Here is an 18312-nt window from a genome sequence, read left to right as displayed (position 1 = left end):
CAATGTTTCAGCCCGAAGCTCAAAAAAGCGGCCCCATGGCAAACTCCAGGACAGGAAGGGAATCATGGACAGTCTGTAAATAACCGCACATTGGTGATTAGTTGAGGAGAGCACCTCACCAAAATTACAGAGCGAAAGCTTATAGTGAAAGACAGAGTATTGGGAAGAGGAATGGAGACAGAGCCGGCACCTTCAGGGGCAAAGAGGGAGGGGAACCAGTGATTGTTGAGCTGAACCCAGCCAGAGTCAGCACCTTCAGGGGAGGGGAGCCAGTGAGTGTAGAACTGAACCCAGCCAGAGTCAGTACCTTCAGGGGAGGGGAACCAGTGAGTGTAGAACTGAAACCAGCCAGAGTCAGTACCTTCAGGGGAGGGGAACCAGTGAGTGTAGAACTGAACCCAGTCAGAGTCAGTACCTTCAGGGGAGGGGAACCCGTGAGTGTAGAACTGAACCCAGCCAGAGTCAGTACCTTCAGGGGAGGGGAACCAGTGAGTGTAGAACTGAACCCAGCCAGAGTCAGTACCCTCAGGGGAGGGGAACCAGTGAGTGCAGAACTGAACCCAGCCAGAGTGAGTACATTCAGGGGAGGGGAACCAGTGAGTGTAGAACTCCCCGCTGCGAATGGTGGAATATTTCTCAGACACTTTAAAAGATTAAAACTCTTTCCACAGTCATTTCATTTGAACATTCTCACTCGGGTGTGTGTGCATGTCTCGGTGATTTTCCAGTCACACTGATGTTTGAAATATTTTCCCACGGACAGAACAGGCAAACATTTCTTCTTCCACATTCAAAGGCTCATGATATTCAGGTCCTGATGAATCGAGTGACTGTCAGATCTTGATTGGTTTCAATTTCTCGTCAGTAAATCCTCCCCTTCTAACACGCGAAAAAGGAGTTTACAAAAGTCCAGGATAGAAAATCAAAACAGACAATTCTAGTTCCTATGGAATATTCTTTCCTCTCTCGTTCTCACAAACATGTGTTCCAATCAAACTAGAATAAGGCAACATAAGCAACAAAAGCAAAGGGAACCTTCCCAATGAAACCTGAATGTAATTCCCAGTATGTATGAGACCCTCCATACCCTGAGGTACCACTGGTCGCAGAAGGGATTAAGGAACAAGTGCACAATGCATGCTCTCTGTCCAGGGCCATCCGGGCACCGACAACACAAAAGACCACAAGAATTTGGCACAGGAATAGGCCATACAGCCCCTCGAGCCTGCTCCGTCATTTAATAAGATCATGGTTGATCATTGACCATAACTCCACTTTCTTGCCCTCTCTCTATATCTTTTGATTTCCCGAGATTCCAAAATTCTACCTGTCTCATTCTTGACTATATTCAACACCTCAGCACTCACAATCCTTTGGGGTAGATAATTCCAAATATGTGCAAATCTCTGAGTGCGGACATTCCTCCTCATCTCAGTCTTATATGGCCTACCCCTTATCCTGAGACTATGCCTCCTAGTTCCAGCCTTTCCAGCCGGAGGAAACAACCTCTCAGCACTACCCTTTCAACCCCCCTCAGAATTGTATATGTTTCAATGAAATCACCTCTCGTTCATATTAACACCAGAGAGTATAGGCCCGTTATTCTCAATCTCTCCTCATAGGAGAATCCCCCATCCCGTTAATCAATCTGACAAACCTTTGTTGCACTCCCTCAGAATAAGGAGACCAGAAATGTGCACTACACTGCAGGTGTGGTCTCACCAAGGCCTTTTACAATTGTATCAAGACTTTGTAATTCTTGTACTCCAACCACCTGGCAATCAAGGCCAACATGCCTTCCTAATTGCTTGCTGGACCTGCATGCCAGCTCTCTGAGTTTTCTGTGCAAGGACACCTAAATCTCTCTGAACACTAACATTTATTAGTTTTTCACCATTAATAAAATATTCTGTTTTTCTATTCTTGCTAACAAAGTGAATAACCTCACATTTCCCCACATTATACTCCATCTGCCACCTTACTGCCCACTCACTTAACCTGTCCATATCCCTCTGCAGCTCTTTGCGTCCTCCTCACAACGTACTTTCCCTTCTGGCTTTGAATCGTCAGCAATCATGTATACAATGCACTTGGTCATTAATATAGACTGTAAATAGTTCAAGTAAAGCGCTGGCACCCCACTAGTCACAGCCTCCCAACTGGAAAATGACCCGTTTATCCCTACTCTCTGTTTTCCATCCGTTAACCAATCCTCTAACCATATTAATATATTACCCCCAACTCCATCAGCTCTTAAGTTGCATTTCATGTGGCACATCAAATGCTTTTTGGAAATTCTAAAATATTACATCCACTGGTTCCTCTTCATCCACCCTGCTAGTTACATCCTCAAAAAAATTAATAACTGTATTAAACACGATTACCTTTCATAAATTCATGTTGACTCTGCCTAATCATACCATGATTTTCTAAAAGCTCTGTTACCACTTCTGTAGTAATGGATTCCAGGATTTTCCCAAGGACTGATGTCAGGTTAACTGTTCTGTAGTTTCCCGTTTTCTCTCTCCCTCCTTTCTTGACCGTGGAAGAGAGGCAGGCAGCTAGAGTGATCCACCTGTGGGCCTCGCCCACGCCGGACCTACAAGTTGCTGTTTGAGCCAGGCCCAAGAACAGGTCCAGGAGAAGATCCTCCGTCTTACCCACCCCCCTCTGCACCAGGCGGACAAAGATTTGGAACACGGGGCTAAAGTGTAACCAAGAGTTGAGGAGCAGCCACTTCAGGTAACTATTCAGGGGCTGCAACCTCTCACACTGAATATATACATGGCCCATGGACTTATCTAGGCCGCGAACATCACATGTGGCCTGGGAGTAAGGTGAAGCCGAAGAAGAGCGCGTATGACAGATGTCAGGTCGAGAATACATCTGAGAGCTCTAACGGTTTATGTGCACAGATCGTTGAAGGTGGCAGGACAGGTTATGAAAGCAGTTAAAAAAACTTATGGGAGCTTGGGCTTCATGAATAGAGGGATAGAGTACAAAAGTGTGGAAATTAAAATGAACATGTATGAAACATTCATTCGGCCTCAACTGGAGTAGTGTGTCCAATTCTGGGCACCGCACTTTAGGAAGGATGTGAAGGGCTTAGAGAGGGTGTAGAAAAGATGTACGATAATGTTTCCAGGAATGAGGGCCTTCAGTAACGTGGATAAACTGGAGAAGCTGGGGCTTTCTCCTTAGAGCAGAGAAGATTTGATAGAGGTGTTCAAAATCATGAGTGGTCTGGACAGAGTAGTTAGAGGGAAACTGTTCCCATTGGTGGAAGGTTAGAGAACCAGAGGACACAGATTTAAGGTGATTGGCAAAACAACCACAGGCAACATGAGAAAAATCATTTTTACACAGCGAGTGGTTAGGATCTGGAATGCACTGCCTGAAGGGATGGTGGAGGTTCACTCAGTCACTGGTTTCAAAAGGGAGTTAGATATGTATCTGATGGAGATAAATTTTTCGGGCTACAGTGAAAAGGCAGGTGAGTGGGACTAGCTGAAGTGCTCTTGCAGAGAGCCGGCATGGGTTCGACAGGCCGAATGGCCTCCTTCTCTGCTGTAACCATTCTATGATTCTAACGAGGCCCAGATGTAACTCACCACCACTTCTCTCGACCCCTCCACAGTCTCTAAATTGTCAGACTGCTTGTACAACATCCAGTACCAGGTGAGCAGAAATCTTCCCCAATTAAATATTGGGAAGACTGAAGCCATTGTCTTTTGTCCCCATCACAAACTCCATTCACTCCTCACTGACTGCATCCCTCTCTCTAGCATCTGGCCGAGGCTGAACGAGACTGTTCGCAAACTTTCACCCTGAAATGAGCTTCCGAGCACATATCCGCACCTTAACCAAAACCACCTATTTCCACCCCCAAAACATTGTCCGTCTCCGCCACTGCCACAGCTCATCTGCTGCAGAAGCCCTCAACCATGCCTTTGTTACCTCTCGACTTGACTATTCCAACACACTCCTGGCTGGCCTCCCATGTTCTACACTAAGTAAACCCGAGCTCATCCAAAACTCTGCAGCCGTGTTCTAACTCGCACCAAATCCTGTTCACCCATCATCCATGTGACATACATTGGCTCCCTGGTATGCAACATATCAATTTCAAAATTCTCAGCTTATTTTCAAATCCCTCCGTGGCCTCGTCCCTCCCTATCTCAGTAATATCCGTCAGCCTCAAAAGCCCACCCCCCTCCCCATATATCTGTGCTTCTCAAATTCTGCCCTCTTGAGGATCCGTAATTATAATCGCGTAACCATCGGTGATCCTGCCTTCTGCTGCCTAGGCCCAAAGCTCCAGAACTCCTTTCCTCTGCAGGTAGGAGGTTTAGAGGGGATTTGAGGGGAAATGTCTTCAACCAGAGACTGGTGGGGGTCTGGAACTCACTGCCTGAAAATTTGGTAGAAGCAGAAACACTCAGCACATTTAAAAAGTACTTGGATGTGCACTTAAAGTGCCATAAGCTACAGGGCAACGGACCAAGAGCAGGAGAGTGGGATTAGGCTGCATAGCTCTGTGTCGGCCGGCACGGACACGGTGGGCTGAAATGGCCCCCTTCCGTGCTGTAAATTTCTATGATTCTATGATTCTAAATCTATGATTCTAAATGGGCAGGTTTTAAACTAAAATGGCAGGGGAATGGGAATCTGTGCAGGGGGGCAGAGGGAAATAAAAAGGGGGCAGAAGCAAAAGGTAGGAAGGGGAAAGGCAAGAGTGGAGGGCAGAGAAATCAAGGACAAAAATCAAAAAAGGCCTACAAAAGGGCACACTACAACATGATTCTAAAAGGACAAAGACTGTTAAAAAACAAGCCTGAATGCTCGGATTCTCAGTGCGAGAAGCATTCGTAATAAGGTGGATGAATTGACTGCGCAGGTAGCTGTGAACAGATATGATGTAATTGGGATTACGGAGACATGGCTCCAGGGTAACCAAGGCTGGGAACTCAACATCCATGGGTAATCAATATTCAGGAAGGACAGACAGGAAGGAAAAGGAGGTGGGGTAGTGTTACTGGTTAAAGAGGAGATTAACGCAATAGTAAGGAAGGATATTAGCGTGGATGATGTTTTATCTATATGGATACAGCTGCGAAACACCAAAGGGCAGAAAACATTAGTGGGAGTTGTGTGCAGACAGTCAAACAGTAGTAGGGAGTTTGGGGATGGCACCAAACAGGAAATTAGGGACACGTGCAATAAGGGTACAGAAGTTATCATGGGTGACATTAAGCCATAATTTGATTGGGCTAACCAAACTGGTAGCAATACTGTGGAGGAGGATTTCCTGGAGTGTATCATCACCATAGGCAGTCCCTCGAAGCGAGGATGACTTGTTTCTGCGCCAAAAAGGGCTGAGTTCACAGGTGTTTCAATGAAGGACCTAATATTCCAGATCACGAACTACACTTTGGAGGGTGTACGATGCCTGTGGTTGGATATTTTTAACGTGTAATGGCCGTTGCACACCAGCCACCACACAGGCTTGTTACAGCTAGGTCTTGGTCCAATGGCAATGATTCCCTCAGACGACTGGAGAACAGCTCTGCTGCACGGACCTAGCATACACGCATATAGCAGTGTGGGCAGGTCCATGCTGCCTCTGGGCACTCGCCTCTTCTGGGCCCCAGACTCACGCCTTCCCTGGGCCCGGGTCACTTCCCTCTACAATCTCTTGCAGCTCCTAGGCCCCTCGTGCTGTGCCTGCTCATACTGCAATGAGCGACCTGGCTTCACAGCCGTCGACCTCCTGCAGTGGTATGCCACTGCCGCACGCAGTTACATCTGATGGCCCCGGCCTGCTGATGGTCTTGCAGGCCGGGACCGCGCCGCCGCACCCTGCTCCCTCGAATGCAGCCTTTCAATCACAGTAAATCCTCTGGAGTGTATAAGGGATGGTTTTCTAGACCAACATGTCGAGGAACCCACTGGAGAGCAGGCCATCCTAGACTGGGTGATGTGTAGCGAGAGAGGATTAATTAGCAATCTGGTCGTGACGGGCCCCTTGGGGAAGAGTGACCATAATATGGTAGAAATCTTTATTAAGATGGAGAGTGACACAGTTAATTCAGAGGCTAGGATCCTGAACTTAATGAAAGGAAACTTCGACGGTATGAGACGTGAACTTGCTGGGATAGACTGGAAAATTATACTTAAAGGGTTGACGGTGGATAGGCAATGGCAGACATTTAAATATCACATAGATGAACTTAAACAATTGTACATCCCTGTCTGGAGTAAAAATAAAACAGCGAAGGTGGCTCTACCGTGGCTAGCAAGGGACATTAAGGATAGGGTTAAATCCAAGGAAGATGCATCTAAATTGGCCAGAAAAAACAGCAAACCTGATGACTGGGAGAAATTTAGAATTCAGCAGAGGAGGACCAAGGGTTTAATTAGGAGGGGTGAAATAGAGTATGAGAGTAAGCTTGCAGAGAACATAAAAACTGACTGTAAAAGCTTCTGTAGATTAGTGAAGAGAAAAAGATTAGTGAAGACAGAATCAAGTGATTTCATAATGTGGAAAAAGGAAATGGCAGACGAACTGAACACATACTTTGGTTTTGTCTGTACAAAGGAAGACACGAAAAACCTCACGAAAATACTAGGGAACCGAGGGTCTAGCGAGAAGGGGGAACTGAGGGAAATCCTTAATAGTCAGGAAATGGTGTTAGGGAAATTGAAGGGACTGAAGGCCGACAAATCCACATGGCCTGATAATCTGCATCCCAGAGTACTTAAGGAAGTGGCCCTAGAAAATGTTGATGTATTGGTGGTCATTTTCCGATATTCCATTGACTCTGGTTCAGTTCCTATGGATTGGAGGGTAGCTAATGTAACCTCATTTTTTAAAAAAGGAAGGAGCGAGAAAACAGGGAATTATAGATCGGTTAGCCTGACATCGTTGGTGGGGACAATGCTGGAATCAATTATTAAAGATGTAATAGCAGCGCATTTGGAAAGCAGTGACAGGATGAATCCAAGTCAGCATGGATTTATGAAAGGGAAATCATGCTTGACAAATCTTCTAGAGTTTTTTGAAGATGTAACTCGCAGAGTGGACAAGGGAGAACCAGTGGATGTAATGTATTTGGACTTTCAAGAGGCTTTTGACAAAGTCACACACAAGAGATTAGTGTCCAAAATTAAGGCATATGGTATTGGGGGTAATGCATTGACGTGGAAAGAGAACTGGTTGGCAGACAGGAAGCAAAGAGTGGGAATAAACGAGTCATTTTTAAAATTGTAAGCAGTGACTAGTGGGGTGTCACAGGGTTCAGTGATGGTACCCCAGCTATTTACAATATACATTAATGATTTAGACGAAGGAATTGAATGTAATATCTCCAAGTTTGCAGATGACACTAAGCTGGGTGGCAGTGCGAGCTGCGAGGAGGAAGCTATGAGGCTGCAGGGGACTGGGGCAGGTTCGGTGAATGGGCAAATGCATGTCAGATGAAGTATAATGGGGATACATTTAAGGCTATCCACTTTGGTAGCAAAAACAGGAAGGCAGATTATTATCTGAATGGTGACAGATCAGTAAAAGGGTAGGTGTAAAAAGACCTGGGTGTCATTGTTCATCCGTCATTGAAGGTAGGCATGCAGGTACAGCAGGCAGTAAAGAAAGCAAATGGTATGCTGGCCTTCATAGCGAGGGGATTTGAATATTGGAGCAGTGGGGTCTTACTGCAGTTGTACAGGGACTTGGTGAGACCATATCTTGACTATTGTGTGCAGTGTTGGTCTCCTAATCTGAGGAAAAACGTTTTTGCTATTGACGGAGTGCAGAAAAGGTCCACCAGACTGATTCCCGGGATGGCAGGACTGACATAAGAGGAAAGACTGGATCGGCTCGGCTTATACTCACTGAAATTTAGAAGAATGAGAGGGGATCTCATAGAAACATATAAAAATCTGACTGGACTGGACAGGTTAGATTTAGGAAGAATGTTCCCGATGTTGGGGAAGTCCAGAAGCAGGGGGCACAGTCTAAGGATAATGGGTAAGCTGGAAAATGTGAAGTAATCCACCTTGGAAAAAAAAACAGTAAAAGGGAATATTATTTGAATGGGGAGAAATTACAACATGCTGCGGTGCAGAGGGACCTGTGGGTCCTTGTGCATGAAACTCTTTTTGGAGCTTATCTGCAAAACAAAAAACATTAAACCGTGCCACCCGACCTGGGTGACACACCAGACATTTACAAGGCCCTTTTTTTTTTCTCCTTTTTTTTTTTCTTTCTGTGTTTTTCTTCTTTTGGTTTTTTTTTTGGCACTAAAATCACAATTTTTCCCCAGTGCCCCCTATAAAAGGGAAGGGGGACACTAAAAGCACCGGCAATTAAATCAAATTAAACTTTAAAACGTAAAATCAAATTAAAATTTGGTTGCCGGGCTTGATGATGCACTCCAGTCCCTCCTGTGCCCAACTCTCACGGAAGGCTGCGAGCGTACCGTTGGACACCGCGTGCTCCATCTCCAAGGACACCCTGGACCGGATGTAAGAGCGGAAGAGAGGCAGGCAGTCAGGTTGAACGACCCCCTCGACCGCCCGCTGCCTGGACCGGCTGATGGCACCCTTGGCCGCGCCCAGGAGCAGTCCTAAGAGGAGGCCTTCAGACCTACCCGCTCCCCTCCGCACAGGGTGCCGAAAGATCAGGAGAGTGGGACTGAAGTGCAGCCAGAATTTCAGGAGCAGCCCCTTCAAATAATGGAACAGGGGCTGCAACCTCGTGCATTCAATAAAAACATGGAACACGGACTCCTCCAGACCGCAGAAATTGCAGGCGGCCTGGGAGTCCGTGAACTGGCTTAAAAATTTATTGCTGTGCACTGCTCCGTGCACCACCCTCCAGGCCAACTCCCCGTTGAATAGTGGGAGGACCCCTGCGTAGAGTGCCCTCCATCGGGGACCCCCGCCTCCTCCGGACGGCAGGATGGTATGCCATGGCGTGTCCGGACGGCAGGCGAGGATGGCAAAGTTGAGAGTGTGCAGGAGCATCCCGTACAGGAAACCCCTCCGCGCGGAACTGAAAGGCACGGAGGGGATTTCCTCGAGTTGGCTCAAGTTGTGAGGCGCCGGCCCCCGAGGGAGGTTCCGGGGTTTGGCGCCAATGAGGAATTCCGTCCAGACGGGGGTCAGTTCGGACGGGATCTCCCCACGTGCTTGAGCCTCCTCGATGCACCTAACGGAGTCAGGGCCCAGAGCTGTTTTTAGCGACTCGATGGCATCGGCCGCGTGGCGGACGTTGGCAGAATTTAGGCGCCGCGCCAGCGTGTCTGGCGCCATCCAGCCCGCTCCTCCTCCATCGAGCAGGTCCCTGACCCTGGTCACCTCACCAGCCACAGCCCTCTCTTCCGACCGCCACATAAAACCTCGGTCGTGGAGGTACGGATTCCCGAGCAGCGGCTCCTGCAGGACGGCCGCCACTGCAGCCGGCGGAGAGCTGCGCTTGGTGGAGACTTTGTTCCAGACCCTGATGAGTTCCTTGTAAAAGACAGGCAGCTCCCGGAGGGCCGTCCTGACACCCCCCAAGTTCACAAACAGGAGCTGCGTGTCATAATTGAGGTCGCGCTGCTGGCGGAAGAAATACGTCGCCAGAGCACACCACCTAGGAGGGAGCTCGATGTAAAGGTATCTCTGCAGGGTCTGAAGACGGAAAGTCGCGAGCTGGGCGCTGACGCACACCAACGACTGACCGCCCTCCTCAAGCGGGAGACTCAAGACCGCGGCAGAGACCCAGTGCTCCCTGTTGTTCCAGAAGAAGTCCACCAGCTTCTTCTGTATCTTGGCGACAAACGCAGGGGGATGGGTCAAAGTGACCAGCCGGTACCACAACATTGCGGCCACCAGCTGGTTTATGACTAGCGCTCGACCCCTGTAGGACAGCACTCGGAGCAGTCCTGTCCAGCGCCCTAGGCGAGCGGCGACCTTGGCCTCCAGCTCCTGCCAGTTCGCCGGCCAGGCTCCCTCGTCGGGGCTAAGGTAGACTCCCAGATAGAGGAGATGGGTCGTGCTCCAGGCAGAAGGCCTGAGCTCCTCCGGCAGGGGGTCCACCCGCCACTGACCCACCAGGAGTCCGGAACATTTCCCCCAGTTGATCCTGGCGGAGGACGGGGCCGAGTAAATCTCCTGGCACTCACGCATCCTCCGCTGGTCAGCAGGATCCTCTACCGCGAGGAGCTCGTCATCGGCGTAAGCCGAGAGGACGACCTCCACACCCGGCCCTTGCAGAGCCAGTCCCGTCAACCTCGTCCACAAGAGGCGCAGGAAAGTCTCCACGCAAACGGCGTATAACTGGCCGGACATGGGGCATCCCTGGCGCACCCCTCTCCTAAAGCGAAGGGGCGCCGTCAAGGACCCGTTAACCTTAATCAGACACTCCGCGGCGGTGTACAAAATGCGTCCCGAACCCGAAAGCGCGCAGCGTTCCGAGCAGATAGTCGTGATCCACCCTGTCGAACGCCTTCTCTTGGTCGAGTGATGGGAAGGCGACCGACAGACCAGCCTCCTGGGAACAATGGATGAGGTCTCGGACCAGATGGATGTTATCGTGGATTGTCTGGCCCGGGACCGTGTAGGACTGGTCGGGGTGGATCATGTGGTCCAGCACGGCACCAAGGCGAGCAGACATCGCCCTGGCGAAGATTTTGTAGTCCGTGCTGAGGAGGGAGACCGGGCGCCAGTTCTTAAGGAGGCGGAGATCGCCCTTCTTAGGCAGCAGGACGATGACTGCCCTGCGCCAAGAGAGGGGCATCTCCCCGGTCGCCAGACTTTCCCCCAGGACCCGCGCGTAGTCGCTCCCCAGGACGTCCCAGAACGCCCTGTGGAACTCCACGGTCAGCCCGTCCAGCCCCGGGGATTTTCCCCTCGTGAGCCGGTCGAGGGCGTCGGTCAGCTCCGCCAGGTTTAGCGGAGCTTCCAGATTTTCGGCGCCCTCCGGGCTGACCTTCGGCAGGTCCTCCCACAAAACTCTACGCACTTCCTCGCTGGACGGATCCGGAGAGAACAGAGCCCCGTAATATTCACGGGCCCTGTTGTTGACGCCCTCCGGATCCGAGATGAGAGAGCCGTCGTCGGCCAGCAGCGTCAAGAGCTGCTTACGGACACTCTGCCTTTTTTCCAGCGAGTAGAAGAAGGGGGAGCCGCGGTCCAGATCCCGCAGGAACCGGATCCGCGATCTCACGAACGCGCCTCGGGACCCGACGAGCTGCAGGTCCTTCAGCGCGGCCTTCTTCACTTCGTACACCGTCCGCAGGGCCGGGTCCTGGACGACTTGACCGAGACGGGATTCCAGGTCGAGCACCTCTTTTTCTAGGCGCCCGACCCTGGCCGCCCGCCTCTTGGTCGACCCCCTCGCGTATCCTGACAGAAGACGCGGACGTGAGCCTTGCCCACGTCCCACCATCGCCTCAAGGAGGGGAAGCCCCCCTGCTTCTTTCTCCAGTCGGACCAGAATCGACGGAACGAGTCCTGGAACCGCACGTCCTCCAGCAGCCGGTTGTTAAAGTGCCAGTACGCAGACCCCGTCCTCGCGCGGAGCGAAGCGAGCTCCGCCCACACCAGGTGGTGGTCCGAACACGGCACCGGCCGCATGGAGGCCGCCGGGATGCAGGAAACGTACGCCCAAGACACGTAAAGGCGGTCGACTCTGGACCATCCTACTCCAGGCCTCACCCAAGTAAAGGCGCTGGAGTCTGGGTGGAGATTTCGTCAGACGTCCACCAATCGAAGGACCCGACCAGGTCCCTCAACTTCTCCATCGCCGTCATGCACTGCGGGGCACCGGAGCGGTCCCTCGCCTCGAGGGTGCAGTTAAAATCCCGCCCGAGGACAATGCAGTCGCCGACGTCGACGGAGCCAAGAAGAGCGGACACCTCTTCAAAGAAGCGCGTTTGCTGCGGGCCGGGCTGAGGGGCGTACATGCTCACGAGATGGAGCGGCACGTCCCCCAGGCGAACCGTTACGTGCAGCAAGCGGCCTGGCACGGGCTCCTCGACCTCCAAGATCTCCGGCTGAAAATGCGGGCCCAGCAAGATGGCCACCCCACTAGAAATGGCGGTGAGGTGGCTCATGCGGACCTCTCCTTGCCATTCCAGGAGCCACATGGCTTCGTCTCCCGGAACGGTGTGGGTTTCTTGCAGGAAGCACACCGCATATTTCCCCTCCCGCAGGAACGAAAAATTGTCAAATCTATGGCGTGCCTCTCTGCTGCCGTTGATGTTGAGTTTGGCTATGGGTATCTTCATGGCAAAAGCATAGTGCAACCTCTACCTTAACCTATTGTGGGAGAGGGAGCGGAGTCTTTTGTTGAACACCCCTCCCTCTCATTGTGCATGAATCCCCAAAAAATGTTAGTTTGCAGGTGCTGCAGGTAATCAGGAAGGCGAATGTAATGTTGGCCTTCATTGCGAGAGGGATGAAGTACAAAAGCAGGGAGGTCCTGCTCACACTGTGTAGGGTATTGGTGAGGCTTCACCTGGAGTACTGCGAGCAGTTTTGGTCACCTTACTTAAGGAAGGATATACTACCTTTGGAGGGGGTAAAGAGACGATTCACTCGGCTGATTCCGGAGATGAGGGGGTTACCCTATGATTATAGATTGAGTAGACTGGGTCTGTACTCGTTGCAGTTCCGAAGGATGAGGTGTGATCTTATAGAAACATTAAAGACAATGAAAGGGATAGACAAGATAGAGGCAGAGAGGTTGTTTCCACTGTTCGGGGAGACTAGAACTAGGGGCACAGCATCAAAATACGGGGGAGACAATTTAAAACTGAGTTGAGAGGGAATTTCTTCTCCCAGAGTATTGTGAATCTGTGGAGTTCTCTGCCCAAGGAAGCAGTTGAGGCTAGCTCATTGAATGTATTCAAATCACAGATAGATAGATCTTTAACCAATAAGGGAATTAAGGGTTACTGGGAGCGAGCGGGTAAGTGGAGCTGAGTCCACGGCCAGATCAGCCATGATCTTGTTGAATGGCGGAGCAGGCTCGAGGGGCTAGATGGCCTACTCCTATTCCTAATTCTTATGTTCTTTTGTTCCTCTGAGATGAGAAGAACCTTTTTCACCCAGAGAGTTGTGAACGTGTGGAATTGTCTCCCACAGAAAGTTTTGAATCCGATTCGTTGGACATATTGAAAATGGAGTTAGATGTGGTCCTTATGGCTAAAGGGATCAAGAAATATGGAGAGAATGCAGGAATGGGGTACTGAAGTTGCATGATCAGCCATGATCATATTGAATGGAGCTGCAGGCTCAAAGAGGCGAATGGCCTACTCCCGCACCTACTTTCTATATTTCTACGCTTCGGTATCAAATTATTCTCCAATAACGTCCCTATGAAGTGCCCTTGGACGATTTTCTACGTAGAAGGCACTATATAATTAGAGGCTAATGTTGTAACTGTTGAACAGGATGGTGTTGTGAGGTTATGACTCGCTTGTTGCCCAGGTTACTGTTGTGAGGTGATGAAGAGCCTCTTGCCCAGGTTACTGTTGTGCGGGGATGAAGAGCCTGTTGCCTAGGTCATTGTGGTGAGGGGATGAAGAGCCTGTTGCCTAGGTTATTGTTGTGACCGGATGAAGAGCCTGTTGCCTAGATCATTGTTGTGAGGGGATGAAGAGCCTGTTGCCTAGGTTACTGTTGTGAGGGGATGAAGAGCCTGTTGACTAGGTTATTGTTGTGAGGAGATGAAGAGCCTGTTGCCTAGGTTACTGTTGTGAGGGGATGAAGAGCCTGTTGCCTAGGTTATTGTTGTGAGGGGTGAAGAGCCTGTTGCCTAGGTTATTGTTGTGAGGGGATGAAGAGCCTGTTGCCTTGGTTATTGTTGCGAGGTGATGAAGAGCCTGATGCCCAGGTTGCTCCATCTCGCGGGCACTGGGACCTTGAAGCCCCGCCAACTTATTGTTCCTGGGCAAGGTGGTCGCGCATGCACTGTGACCCCGCCCTGTGCAAGACGGCGGCCAGTGACCCCGCTGAGCCGGGCCTGTCACAGCCGCGCATACCCGGGGCCTGTGGGCTGTGATTGGGGCCTGAGGCCAACAACGGATGTGTGTGAGGCTCCCCGGCCCACACGCGGATACACATCCTTCCCCGCCCCTACAATCTCCGACCGCCTCCGTGAAGCATCTGACACACTCGAGCTCTGGGCAAACGCCGGAGCTGCATGTTCCTGCTTGGGGCCTGAGGCCTAACTCGGGTGTTTAGAAAGACCCACCCCCGGCCAGGTCCAGGGCTCCCCTGAGCTGCCCGACGCTTCCCCGTTCCGGAATCTTCTCTCCGCCTCCAGCCTTTGGGCATGTGACCAGAACCCACGACCTGATTGACAGGAGCTTCCACCCAATGGGGACTGAGATCGCCGGAACAGTGGGGGCCGAGTGTGACGCGCGCTGGAAAGTGATGACAACATGACGTTGTTGCAACTTGATTCTCCTGAGGTAGAGAGGCTGGAGGTCAACGTTGATGAAATTCTGTGCTGACCCTTGACCTCCCTTGCTCCCCAGTGCAGACCAGGAGAGGTTGCACATTCCAGCTGCTCACTGTGGGGGTTGTCAGCTGACCCAGGATGGGCTGCTGGTGGGCAGACTGCAGTTAACCTCACCGCCCTGGGCTCCTTCCACTGGTCACTGTACACTCACCACAGCAGCAAAGGCCAAGTCTGCAAAGGGACTATGATGCCCCAAAGGTTGAATAGGCTGCCAACAATCACTGCATACCCTCACACATTGGCCCTTTGGATAGGCACTGGAAGGCAACCAGTGAATGTGGAACTGCTCAATGTAGGGGAGTAGGAGGGTATGTTGATAGTTTGAGAGGAGGGTCGTGTGGCATTTAAACCCCGACGTGGACCAGTTCGGCCAAATGGCTTGTTTCTGAGCTGCACGTTCTATAAAATACCGTGAAAGGTCAAATCAAGGGTATCAGCAACAACAAAAACAAAACTTGTATTTATATAATGCCTTTAATGTGTAAAACGTCCCAAGGAATTTTACAGAGTATTATAAGACAAAAAACTTGACACAAGCCACATAAGCAGATATTAGGACAGGTGATCAAAAGCTTGGTCAAAGATATGGGTTTTAAGGAGCATCTTAAAGGAAGAATGAGAGGCAGAGAGGTTTAGGGAACGAGTTTTAGAGCTTGGGGCCAAGGCAACAGAAGGTTGGGCGATGATCATCAGGGCTGCTCAAGAAGGCAGCATTAGAGGAGAGCAGATATCTCAGGGGTTGTGGGGCTGTGGAGGAGATTACAGAGATAGGGAGGAGCGAGGCCTTGCAGGGATCTGATAACAAGCATGAACATTTTGAAATCGAGGCATTGCTTAACCGGGAATTATGTAGGTCAGCGATGCTTCCCCAGCATTCTAGGCACACACACCTTCCCTCGTTCACCTGGCCCTTGCTGGTTGCGATATTGCATCCTGCGCCCTCGCTTCCACTTGCTTCTGCAAGAAAAAGAAACAAAGGAAAAACATCACCGCTCTGTGAGAGGTCTTCCCTCCATAGGTCAAACTTAGCTTATCTGAATTAGATTTCCTGTCCCGAATGCTTGAGCAGGAGCTCCTATCTATTTAGCTCATCAATTTTATTTTCACAAAAACCTGTGTCCAGCCTTTGTGATTTAACAATACAAAAGCTATCTGCAATGCGTTTACAGCAAGTCTGTTATCTTCCCCCTCGAGCAGTCTGTCGTAGAAGATAACACATGACTCCAAATCATTCATTCCAAGCATTTGTTTTTAAAGTCTTAAGTTCAATTTTGTTACCATGCTGTGGCATTCAAGATTCATTGCTGCATATAAGAAGCTGGACATTACTGGAGTTCTTCTCTTTTGTTCCAGCAAAGTTCAAGGTCGGTAACACCTTGAAGTTATTTCCATTTTAAACAAGCCTCTTGGTAATCTTGCACCATTATCATCGTCTTCATAGGCGGTCCCTCGAAACGAGGATGACTTGCTTCCACCCCGAAAAGGGATGAGTTCACAGGTGTTTCAATGAAGGTCCTAATATTCCGGATCCTGAACTACATGTTGAAGGGTGGAAGATGCCTGTGCGTGTAATAATTTATCTCTGTGCAATTGATTAGCAAATATTAAGAATGATGTGCTTTGTAGACACACACACATATATACATACATGCATATATACATTCACATATACATATATATATATATATACATAAAGGGACAGGGACTCCCGTTTCTCTACCTCTTTATAGTTAAAGGGACAGTCCAGTTTATATTGTGTCGGAGGACTTTACGAACCGAGCTACCATTACCTGTCGCTCCCTTCTGTACTGTGCAATGATTGTAAAGCTATATCAGTGACTTGAGCCATTCAAAAATGTCTCACTGTTTTTGATGATCCATTTCACTTGCTTGTCGACTTTGGAAAGAGTTCAGAATTGTGCATTGTGATGAAGGTTTCATTTACAGGTAGAGTCAAATTTGTTTCAAAATATTCTGTTCCCACCCTTCTCCAACTCCCCCCCCCCCGCGCCCCCCCGCAAATTTTAAAATACTGCAGTACTGAATGGGAATTTCCCAAGTTCGATCCTTGATCTGGGCTGTTAGTTGAGCTCAGCCAAGGCAGCAGTTCACAGGTTATAATTATCCTCAGTACAACTGGGAAGTGTGTGGATGTCATTTGACGACAGGAGTTGAGGCTGTGATGCCTAACACAGTGGAAATCCTGCTGGCACTCACTGAATCGACTGACCGTGAGGCACTAGAGGTTAACTAATCTCTGTGGCATTGCACTGAGCCAGATTCAGCACTTTCTGGAGATAATAAAGCTCAGGCGATGAAATGAAAGTTGATTTTAGACAGTAAATGTCTAGAATAAGGAATTTACAGTTTAGGAGGGACAGGAGGGGACAGAAAGATCTATAGATTCTAGAATTGTCTGTTCTGAATTTATATCCTGTACTTAAAGTAACAACGTTTGTAACCACCATTTATTTGCAGGGTATTAGAAGGGGAGGATCTGCAACTGGGAAACGCAATCCAGACATCGCGTTAAGATTTGACAGATTCGCCGGATTGATCAGGATCATCTTATCATTAGCCTTTGTAAAAACACCAATCACAGCGGGAAGAAACAGGACACGTGTTCTGTGTGTGGATGCTCCTACAACTAATCGTTCAGCCTGTGAGACTCGTGCGCCCACCTGACTCAACTCTCAATGTGGGGACAGTGGGAATGTATGCTGTTGAGCGTGGATAGTGATTCGATCGCTCATCTCACCCACTGCCATTCGAGGAGATAGATAACAGACTTTCTCCTGTGAATATAGAGCTGGGTTATTGGGCCGTGATGTGTTTACTTATTCATCTTGGTGACTCTAAACCTTTGCCAATTATTTCATGTGATCAGTTTACATGTACATATTTTTTAAAAATACATTTGCTGAGTGGATTCAAATTTAAATTGAAACCAAGTTTGCAGGCGGGGTGTTCCATTCACACATCGAAGGTTAGAGAGATGCTGCGGGGCACACGCTAAGTCCAGTATCTGAAAGTGATTAATAGACTGGTAACTTGTCCCGGAGAGTAACCGATGGTATGAGAACTGTAATAATCCAGAGTTAGAAAGGAGAAAAGGCCCAAAATGGTGCAGTCAGTAAAAGGACATCAATTAATCCCCTCTTATCTTGGAGATATCAAACATCGACACACTGTGTTATTTGAAACATGAAAATATTAAACTCTAGCCCAGTTATAGGTTTATCACATCAACAGAAACAAACCCCAACTGATACAACAAACATGTTTCAATCAGGATGCGATTACCAGCAGCAGAAACAATAGAATCCAACCCCTGCAGTCATTTGTGAACTCGCTGGTATCTCAGCAGGTGGGATGACTGAATGAATCCCTTCCCACACTCAGAACAGGAGAACGGCCTTTCCCCGGTGTGAATTCGCTGGTGTGTCAGCAGGTGGGATGACTGAGTGAATCCATTCCCACACTCAGAGCAGCTGAACGGCCTCTCCCCGGTGTGACTGTGACGATGCATTTCCAGCTTACGAGATTGGGTTCAGTTCTGCATCCACTATGCGCAGAGTGAGAATAAAATCAATGAGCTGCTGATTCTCTCCGCTGGACAATGGGTCTTTTGTGCTGGCCCAATAGGGTGACCCGGGCTGGCCTAATAGGGTGAGATGGGCTGGCCCATTGTGGTGAGCCCAGGCTGGCCCAATAGGTGAGCCCGGGCTGGCCCAATAGTGTGAGCCGGGCTGGCCCAATAGGGTGAGCCCAGGCTGGCTCTATAGGTGAGTCTGGGATGG

General features: G+C 49.6%; 1 protein-coding gene across 1 annotated transcript in view; it reads right to left on the bottom strand.

The window, feature by feature from the left end:
* The window catches only part of LOC139235431 (Ig heavy chain Mem5-like), a 124819-nt gene that overhangs the window by 94381 nt on the left and 12126 nt on the right, over nucleotides 1–18312 (bottom strand). Inside the window, exon 2 of the mRNA XM_070866551.1 lies at nucleotides 15403–15469. Within this exon, the coding sequence (XP_070722652.1) occupies nucleotides 15403–15469 (67 nt within the window). The remainder of the gene's footprint in view (nucleotides 1–15402; nucleotides 15470–18312) is intronic.

Source organism: Pristiophorus japonicus, chromosome 23 (genome assembly GCF_044704955.1).
Source record: "Pristiophorus japonicus isolate sPriJap1 chromosome 23, sPriJap1.hap1, whole genome shotgun sequence".
In the NCBI taxonomy this organism is placed as follows: domain Eukaryota; kingdom Metazoa; phylum Chordata; class Chondrichthyes; family Pristiophoridae; genus Pristiophorus; species Pristiophorus japonicus.
The sequence above is the reverse complement of the archived record's forward strand: the minus strand, read 5'-3'. Positions and strand labels throughout refer to the sequence as shown.